General features: G+C 39.7%; 1 protein-coding gene across 1 annotated transcript; it reads right to left on the reverse strand.

The window, feature by feature from the left end:
- Nucleotides 1–836: 836 nt before the first annotated feature.
- Nucleotides 837–7,867, reverse strand: loxl5b (lysyl oxidase-like 5b). Its single transcript, XM_034183093.1, has 7 exons — nucleotides 7,102–7,867; nucleotides 6,494–6,602; nucleotides 5,990–6,127; nucleotides 2,429–2,585; nucleotides 2,054–2,149; nucleotides 1,793–1,908; nucleotides 837–1,082 (listed from the first exon to the last, which is right to left on the reverse strand). The coding sequence occupies exons 1-7, from the start codon at nucleotides 7,841–7,843 to the stop codon at nucleotides 1,076–1,078; spliced, it is 1,365 nt and encodes a 454-aa protein (XP_034038984.1). The 5' UTR covers nucleotides 7,844–7,867; the 3' UTR covers nucleotides 837–1,075.
- Nucleotides 7,868–10,716: the final 2,849 nt, after the last annotated feature.

The raw sequence follows: 10,716 nt of genomic DNA on the forward strand, positions 1-10,716 counted from the left end.
TTTGGGAACCACAGAATCTCGTCTCTGCTGTTTGCGGACGATGTGGTTCTGCTGGCTTCTTCAAATCAGGACCTTCAGCGTGCACTGGGGTGGTTTGCAGCCGAGTGTGAGGCGTCCAGGATGAAAATCAGCACCTACAAATCCGAGGCCATGGTTCTCGACCGGAAAAAGGTGCTTTGCCCTCTTCAGGTCGGTGGAGTGTCCTTGCCTCAAGTGGAGGAGTTTAAGTATCTCGGGGTCTTGTTCAGGAGTGAGGGTCAGATGGAGCGTGAGATCGATAGACGGATTGGTGCAGTGTTTGCAGTGATGCGCTGTATCGGACCGCCGTGGTGAAGAGAGAGCTGAGTAGGGGGCAAAGCTCTCGATTTACCGATAGATCTACGTTCCGATCCTCACCTATGGTCATGAGATTTGGCTCATGACCGAAAGAACGAGATCGCGGGTACAAGCGGCCGAGATAAGTTTCCTCCTCAGGGTGGCTGGGCGCTCCCTTAGAGATAGGGTGAGGAGCTCGGTCACTCGGGAGGAGCTCGGAGTCGAGCCGCTGCTCCTCCACGTTGAAAGGAGTCAGTTGAGGTGGCTCGGGCATCTTTTCCGGATGCCCCCCGGACGCCTCGCTGGAGAGGTGTTCCGGGCGCGTCCCATTGGGAGGAGGCCCCGGGGAAGACCCAGGACACTCTGGAAGGATTACATCTCTCGGCTGGCTTGGGAACGCCTTGGGGTTCCCCCGGAGGAGCTGGGGGAGGTGTGTGTGGATCGGGAGGTCTGGGCTGCTTTGCTTGAGCTGCTGCCCCCGCGACCCGACTCCGGATAAAGCAGAAGAAAATGGATGGATGGATTCATGCTCATGATGGGTGTATGTAAATTTCTGACCTTAACTGTAATCAAGTATATTTGATAGCCTCATTAAATATTTATGACTTAAATTACAAATTAGTGTTATATTAACAATAAAACCAACAAAGGACTTTATAGCTATAACTTTAGTTCAGACTTACATTATAAAATTGAGTTTGTTAGCATGTTGAGTATGAAGAGATGAAATCACCTGCAGATAATGCAAGAAATGAAGATTTCAACCCCTAAAAAAGGAAGAGAGAGAGAGAGAGCTATGAATAGATACAAACATGGGCACATTATGTCTTTATGTGGCACCTTCTTACTGACTATGTTGTAAAACTGAAGTGATTTTCTTAAACATATAGTTGTGAAATTACTTCAAAAATAAACGTTGATTTGAGGAGGTCAAGAGATCATTTTCACAAGATTAATTAAATTAGCAGAGATGATTCTTCTAAACATGAATTCTTTATTTATTGGCAAATCCAGAAAAATGGATGAATACCAGACATTAAAATAATTTTTAAAGAAGACATACTACGCTAAATGCTCTTTTATCCCACCTTTTGGATTTAATTATGGTTAGGGTACCACATTTAACACCCTGAAAGTCTCACACTTCTATGATTAAACATTTAGAAGCTACCTTGATGGAAGCAAAATTTAGTCCTAAAACAGCTTGTTTTAGACTTCCGTGATATATGTTACGGAAGTTCATAATCGCCACAACAGTGGATCATTTTTTAGAGGCCTGAAGATGGGTTCTCTTTAAGATGCATCATTTCAGCACTGACTGGGTATTTTTTTTGGCTATCAACTTTAATATGGTATGTTATATACAGTATTATTAGTGTTTTACTATATACTACAGTATACTATGACCCTTTTAAACACTGTGATATAGGGTTGTATAATAAAGATGTCTAACATGCTGCCATGTGTATCATGCTACCTTGTTATTCCACAGTGGTGTGTCTGAACATAAGCTCCGGTGTATGTGACCTCACATCTCACTACGTTGTTGGTGAAGTCTGATTCCATAACAAGGAAATTTGGATTAACAGTAACCTGAAAAGACAAAAACAACAATCAAACAAATCACAAAAATCAAGGGTTTAAGCAGTGCAGCATCAGGATTGAAAAACAGTTAAGACATAAAAAAAAAATCCCTCAATTGTGGATGCTAACAATTTGCATGTATTTTAAGTAATACCTTTAAGATGTAATTTCCTGGAGGTACATCGGTGATGTCGATCCACTGACAGTCAATGTTGGCAGCATAGATATCGTTACACCCTGGACTCAGTCCCTGCAAAAGCAACACGACCCCCTAGTAAGTCCTATATGAAACCATTACTGCCAGCACTTATCTTCAAGATGGGACACCAGTCCATCGCAGGTTGCATCCCCAGCCGAGGATGTACCCATTTACAGCTGAGTGCACTGAGATAACTTATAGACAGGTAGTGTGACCGGACTCAAACCAAGGTCTACGTATTGGTAGCCAAACTATTTATCCAGTGAGACATTTTGTTTTTCAAATAAAACAGTTTTATTTTACGTGCCTGTGCAGTATTGCTGACTTCACCTGTGTATGAGATGTACAGGCGTACCGCCGCCTGAATCCAGGCTCACAGCTTGTGTCTTCCAGGCAGAAGCTGGCTTTGTGTCCTTTGGCTACTTTACGTCCAGTGGTAATGTCCAGCAGGTCGTAGTTACTGAAGGCGTCCATGCTGTGGAAGTGCCTGAGTGTGGGGGACAGAAAGAAGTAACATTAAACAGTAGAAAACAACAGAAAACTTGTTTCGTTTCTTCTGACATAATGTAAAGGGAGGGATCATATTATTTCTGCAAGGCAATAGTTTGTAGCAAAAGGTACTACAGTACTGTTCAGAATATATTACTACAGTCCCAATGATAAGACATATTTTTGGAAAAACACTTTCTGAAGACCAAACTAAAAAAAACAGAGAAAATGCTTTTATTTGAAAATACTGCCAATAAAAGTACTTTTTATGGGCAGATCACCATTTCTTTTTTTGACCATGTACTGACACCCTTTTGCTTTTCATGCCTTGGTAAGCTTTTCTCGCTAATATTATTAAGATTTTTTTTTGGGGGGGGGGGGGGGGGGGGTTGCCATACACTCTATGACACCATAAACCTTGGTTGCTTGAGAGTTTTTTGATTTGGCTTTAGTCCTCCGAGGTACACTCGTTTCCCAAGTATTTGGCACCAATTACTACTACACATGTATATGAAATATAAAAGTCTAAACCTTAAATATAAGATCATTCAGTTTTTCAGATGTATTTCCAAGTTGGGTTCAGGACAACAACAACAATACTGTCTTATATTTGGAACAATAACATACATAAATACTGAGCTGATGCTGTTATGATTTAGCAAAGTCAAAAATAAACCCAATTTACAGGCAGCAATGAGACAAAAGGGTAGCTGCAAAAACCAAGATGTTTAATGTTCCCAAACTGACAAACCCTCTGACAGTTCCTCTTTTGGTTCCTCCACCTGTCGGCTACTTATTATCTATCAATTATTGTTACTTTGAATTGTAAATATCTGTATGTGTATTTTGTTTTAATTGTTTTTCTGTCATGATTAATTTACTTTGCTATGTTGTGTCGTCTTAGTCTGTTTTTATGTTACTGGGACTACGGATGGAAATTAGCACCTTGCTATAATCTGGCATATTTACATGTAACTATGTCCATTAATATGCACGGTCCCATTTCAAATAAAAAAAGAGAAGACTGTCCAAACTGGTGACATCAGAGAACATGGAAAACGAGTCCAAACAAAACAACATGGCATGGAAGTCCAAACACAGAGTTTCTGCTCACAAAACTAACTACAGTGACTGCAGGAGGTAACAACCAAGGTTCAGAGTACTTAAAAAAAACAGGAGCAGCGTGAACAACGGGAGCAAGGTGACCAACGCAGAGGAACCAGCAAATGAACAAGGAAACAGGTGCTACTTAAATACTAACTCAAACTGATGACTAAATGGAGGACAGGTGTGTGACAGGGTCAAAGATCAAGTGACAAACTATTAACAAAAGCTGATTAGAACTAAACAGACTTCTAAAGTTAAGCAGAAACAAAACATCCAGCAGGGGGTGATAAAATGACTATATATTAAAAATGTGAGTGCATGAGTGTGTGTGTGATTTTATTTAGTAAGTTCAATGTAAGTACATAATATAATTGTAAATGCGTGAAAAATACATGGATGACACAAGAAAGTGAAAACACTTATTTCTATCGCAGTCCATTTAAAAATCAAATGACAAAATAGAAGTAAAAATAAAATAATAATAATAATAATCATTATAATAATCATAATAATAATAGTGTGTATAGGATAACAAGAACATAAACAATTTATAAATACATTAAAACAGTAAATTAATATCAAAAATATATAATTAACAGGAAATAAAAGGGTTGAGTTCTTTTTCAAAAAAAAACTGTTGAGGTCTAAGGTTGAGGTCTAAAACATGCTGGACTCACACACCGTTCCAACTCATTATAGAAACTTTGCACAATTTATTACCACCCTTGAAAAATGTCAGCTACCTATTTTATAAACACTAACCAATCTAGAGCTCGTGGATCCCCACGAGCAAAACGCTAGTTCAAAAATAAATGTAAAACTCAAGAAGAGAACAAAGTGCAACAGAGGAAAACTGGCACAGAGACCAATACATAAAGGAGGAGGCAAAATTAACAAGAACTAAACAATAACCAAAACTACCTCAAGAAACAAAAGCAGAAAACCAACATGGAACTACAAAATGAACACAGTGTCAAACAGAGAAACTACACATGAGAACCCACAGAACATACTTAATGACAGAACCCACAAACACCGGGACAGAGGACAGAAGACAAGGACTAACCACAAATACGATAGAAGGACAGACCACAGACATAGACAGAGGACAACCACCACAGGGACCCATACGGACAACAGATCAGGGAGGACACACACCGAATATAAAAAGGGGCACAGGCAAAACAACATAAATGTCTACACCGAAAGGACAGAGGACTGAATATAAACCCATACACAGACAGGGCAGACAGACATACACACAACAGACGCACCTTAAGAAAACCTAATAAAAAAGAATAACAATTTTGAAGTCTATTAGAAATGAACTATTCTGTAACTTTAAACTGAAGTGAGTGTCTGCCTGCCACACACTCTCTCACAAGGGGAATGACAGCAGGAGCAAGAGAAGGAGCAATGTATTTAATGACCACCGGATAAAGTATGCAGATTATTATTTTTTTTTTACTTCAGTAAAAGTAATAATACCGCAGGATAAAACTGCTCTGCTACAAGTAAAAGACTTACACTGAAAATTTTACTTAATAAAAGTACATATCATCACCATATACATAATATACCTTAAGTAATAAAACATATATTATTTTATTATAATTATAGGTGCATTAATGTGTTCATTACTTTAATGTTGCGCTTAGTAAACATGCAGCTAATTTTATTTTATCTATATATTTTATATATCACTTTACATATGGCTACTCGTGTTATTTAGTTATTTACTGATTTATATTTTGTACAAGGCTGTAAACATGTTTATTTCTGCTCCAAAGGTGGACATTTTAACATGGGCTTCTGTGGCAATCTGCCTTCTTTTGGAGCCAGCCTGTCAAGGAACTGCAAATTTTTCCTACTTGTTTTGGACATCTTGAGGTTGCCCCTTGTGTATGATGGTTTCTCTCTGCAAGAAACCATGTGGGCATGTCAAGACAAAGCCTAGTCTGGCTCAGTGGGCGTGTCTCACAACAAACAGGAGATCTGATAGGGATTTTGTGACATACATCGTGGATGATGGGGAAAAATAAAATCAACAAGCTGTTTAAAGCCTAAATTTTGCTTTCAGCAAAGGGCGTTCTATGGAGATACAGAATTGTTGGACCTGAAGGATGTTTGAAACCCTTATTTAACTGTCAGATATAGACATTTTGCACTATATGATCCCTTTAAATGCAGTTAAGGTAAATTATTTGCACACTGCAGCTTTATGGTTGGAACTGAGGCTGGATCATTTTCATGCTTCAAGTATCAAAATGACATTTTTTAACATTCTTAACTCACTGGTGACAGCTGTGCCACTCCCACTGATGTCTTGGTTTGAGTGGAAGGAAGTCAGCGTTGCCTTGGTTCTTCACTTTCTGGGGGAACCGAAGGAGGACTCTGAAGTCGATGTCTCGCACTCTGGGTCCATACGCAGACCTTGGATGAATCAAATAGGCATCAGCTGTGTTGGAAAGTTCTCCAGAGCTCCCAGGTTCAGTTTTCTCAAAAGTAACAAAGCGTAAAAAGTTTGTTCCATTGCACTTAATGCTTTGGAGAAAACCAAGTCGGAAGATTTATGTCTAGGCAGGATGTGTTGGAGAAACATGACTCCAGAATATGGGCAAACATTCTCAGCCTATAAAACAGTTACACAGTTATGCTTAAAATTTTGAAACCCAAACATGTGACATGAGTCATAATACATTCATAAAAAAGTAAAAAAATAAAATAACGGAAATATCTGCGTGGCGTACATGCTGCTGTGTTTGCACTGAACCACTGACTCAGGTTTTGGCACCTTACCTGGCCAGACAGTTCTCCTCTGCTGCACAACGGAGCGCATACATCTGCACACGCTGGATATAAACCCCTGCTTGGATGGCATAAGAGTCCGGAACCAGGTCTGGTAGTCCTGTGGAAGACAGTTAACTTGAAAATAACTGCAGTTAAAGGGGTCGCATTATAACTAGGAATAGGCAAAACTGCCCAAAGATAGGTGTGCCAAGCTTGTGGCATCAGAAGATTTGAGGCTCTAATTGCTGCCAAAAATGCATCAAAAAGTACTGAGCAAAGGGTGTGAATACATGTGATTTCTTTGTTTTTTTTATTTTGAATACATTTGAAAAACAAATCAACCTTTTTTCATGTTGTCATTATGGGGTGTTGTGAATAGAATTTTGATGGAAAACACGAATTTGCTGTATTTTGGAGTAAGGCTGTAACATAAAATGTGGAAAAAAGTGAAGCGTCGTGAATACTTTCCTGACGCACCGTGGTGACTGAATTCTGAGTGTTCAACCAACTGATTTTAAATGTCATCCCCCCCATTAGATGATTAATTATTATAATTTCTACCTCACATTGCTTTCTCATTCTTGTCTAATATTCCAGATGTGCAAATACGCACGTACCGTTTAGGAAAAACCTTGTTCCATATCCTGTGCCGGGCTGACGGTGCGTCTGCGCCACTGACCTCCTTCTGGTCGGATACATGTTGTAGAAAACCGAGTTCCTGTGGCTTTTGAACGGGTTCCGAGGGTCATCGTTCACCATGCCCTCTGCAGCTGCTTCTGATTCGCTTTCGTGCGTAATGGCGTATCCTGGAAGCGACCGCTCTGCCTGCGACACCGTTCGCAAAAGATGATATTCCGGCTCCCTTCCTCTGTGCCCACCAGCATCCTGGCTGCCATCGCTGATGGAGTGGATGTTCTGGGAGTTGTGGCGCTTTGCGCTTGGATAACCAGGAGGTCCTGTTTGGGAAATACGCACAGGCTGCTGTCTGGCACCTGACGCACGACCACGCTGTTGGCCGTCCTCACGGGCGTTAGATTCGGGTTCCACGCTGTGGTTCGTCTGGTTCGAGCTGGACTCTCTTGGTTCAGCCTGTCTGATGGTTAAATACATCGTTTCTCTCTGCTCTCCCGGTGTTTGGTTGCTGGTGCCACCCCCCCTGCTCACATACACGCTAGTTTGGCCCCTCCGGACTGGAGCCTGATATTCTGATCCAGTACTCATCAAACTGTATACCTGCCCGCGGTTCTCCCACTGAATCCGGTGTCGCCAGAGCCCAGCGCGCTGATGCTGCTGCTGTCCTGCGACCAAAGGAAGCAGTCCTTGGATAAAGAACAAAAACGTAAGTGACCATTTTGCCATGGTAATAAAACAGTCTAATCTGTTGTATTTTGTTGTATAAATATATATACAAGTCAGTTTATGACATTCAATGCGCGCGCACAGATGTTTTGTGGAAAGTGAATAAGACAAAAAACTTGCGCTCTTCTTCCAGTTCTTAAAGAGCGCATATCAGTTCTGGGGACTAACAGCTGGAAAAGAGGGCTGGATTTTTTTCTCTCCCCCTGCTCATTTATCAAATTCAGCTCAGTCAGTTACGCGTGCACACAGTCAAACTTTCGAGAAAAAAGTTTTTTAACCCATCCCTTCCAGTGGTTCCTCCTTTCTGTCGAGAGCGCACAGGGAAGCTTGCTGCGCAAACTTTACGCACGGGTGTTATCGCAACTCTCCAAACTGTATCTGTCCAGATGTGAGGAAGGACAATAAAAGTTATCCAAATGAACCATTTTAAAATACAAACAAACAAAGAAGAACACTAACAAAAAGGCAGCGAAGAAGAAGGCCTTAATTAAACGAAGTATTAAACCATACAGCGACGCTTTTAAAGATAAACATCATCCGCTCATGACCCCCTGCACGCCTGCAGTGCCAATGTCCACCACACGGAGGCAGCCTCTTATCTGTTTTCACTGCGGATTTTTCAGATTCCAGTGAACCAAAAACCAAAACCAAAACAAAACCCCACACAAAAATCAGCCAATCAATTCTTAAATACTCGTAAATTGGCTACATACATACGTTTATTTCGACAATTCCATACATAAATGACTATTTGGGCTATTTGTTGATTTCCATATTTATTTATGCTTTTTTCCTTTATTTATTTCTAGATTTCTGTGTCTGCTATTAAGGTAGGCACTCCTAACCTCACTCTGTGCAGACATTTAATCATTTTGTCTTTAACTGATTTTGTATTTATTTGTTGGAGAGATTTGTCTTTGTTGTAAGTTTAAATAACATAATTTTATATTTTTTAATATAGAAAAGTCTTTTTTTTTTAATTTGATGCCAGATTTGTGTGTGTGTGTGTGTGTGTAAAAGCCCAAGTGTGCCCAAAGTTTTCACTATTGTAATATGCTACATAAATGCAGTCCATTTAGTTCTCACTGTCCCTGGTTAAACTTCAAGTATTTTACCAAGTTTATTCTAAATTGGATCACAAATTATTTTGTACTCACACACACACACACACACACACACACACACACACACACACACACACACACACACACACACACACACACACACACACACACTATATATATATATATATATATATATATATATATATATATATATATTCATACACACAGAAAGTATTCACAGCACTTCAGTTTTTCCACATTTTGTTACAGCCTTATTCCAGAATGGATGAAATTAATTTTTCCCACAAAATTCCACACAATACCCCATAATGACAATGTGAAAAAGTTTTTTTGTGATTTTTGGAAATGTATTAAAAATAAAAAAACTAAGAAATCACCTGTACATAAGTATTTACATCCTTTGCTTAGTAGTTTGTTGATGCACCTTTGGCAGCAATTACAGCCTCAAGTCCTCTTGAATATGATGCCACAAGCTTGGTGCACCTATCTTTGGGCAGTTTTGTCCATTCCACTTTGCAGCACCTCTCAAGCTCCATCAGGTTGGCTGGGGAGTGCCGGTGCACAGATAACTTTCAGATCTCTCCAGAGATGTTCAGCCTGATTCAGATCTGAGCTCTGGCTGGGCCACGCAAGGACATTCATAGTTGTCCTGAAGCCACTCCTTTGATATCTTGGCTGTTTAGTGCCATTGTCCTGCTGAAAGATGAACCGTCACAAAATCATTCTTGGATTACTGCCACAACCAACCCTTTCCTTACAGCAGTAGATGACCAAAGCAGATGGTGACCCCACTGAATATGGTCTGACTGAGGTTTCATCCTACAATAAAATTCATGTGGGCATTCTATTTTTTAATGATTTTCTCTCCAGCTAATTGCTTGCCCACTTATGCCTTTTGCTGTTCCTTATGCAACTACACTTCTACATGGAGAAACATGCTCACAGCTCCTGGCATTACCAGGTAGTCTTCCAAATCAGGACATACTCCAGCAGCATGGCTTTTTTGTATTTATTTACAAGTTTATTTTTCTGATTTCATGCATTTGTATGTGTGGAACAACCCAGTCCACACCTGTTCTGAATCCATCATCAATACAGCATCCACTAACCATCCAGCAGGTGGCACACATGTCTGTGGGATAGTACAGTTATTCCAAATTTAAGAACTCTGGGACCCACTTTGAAATCTGAATATATTCTGGGCCTACCCAACCTTAAATCGCAATTTTCGCAATAAATAGACTAAGATGAAGTGTGTGGGTTACATTTGAAAAATAATAAAATATTTTAGGTAAATTTAAAGTTTATTACACAACTGAAAATGAAAGATGCTTATTTATTTTGTTTTAATGACTTCTCATGGCCCACCTACAACATATTTCTTGGCAACCAAGGGAGTGACTCTTTGAGAATAACCAACATAATACATAAGCAACATAAAGATGCTTTTTCCATCCATTCTTCCATTTTCTATACCCACTTACTCCAATTAAGGGTCACGGGGATAAAGCTGCTTTTAATTTTTATATATTTAATTTTTTTTGAGTCGTTGGTCCATTGAGTTTGATTTCATAATTTGGTGGACTATATTATTATTATTTGTCATACGAATCTAAATTTGGTGAATAACAAGATGGTAAGTATTTTTTTTACATATATAGTCATTCACTCCTGGGGTGCAAGAGACACGTTCTAAGTTTGGTCAAAAACTAAAACTCAGCACTTTAATTAGATGCGGCACTCGGGCGCATGGTGCGTTTTGCGCGTATGGCACAGTTGATTTTTATT

This window comes from Thalassophryne amazonica, chromosome 12, assembly GCF_902500255.1.
Source record: "Thalassophryne amazonica chromosome 12, fThaAma1.1, whole genome shotgun sequence".
Taxonomy (NCBI): Eukaryota; Metazoa; Chordata; class Actinopteri; order Batrachoidiformes; family Batrachoididae; genus Thalassophryne; species Thalassophryne amazonica.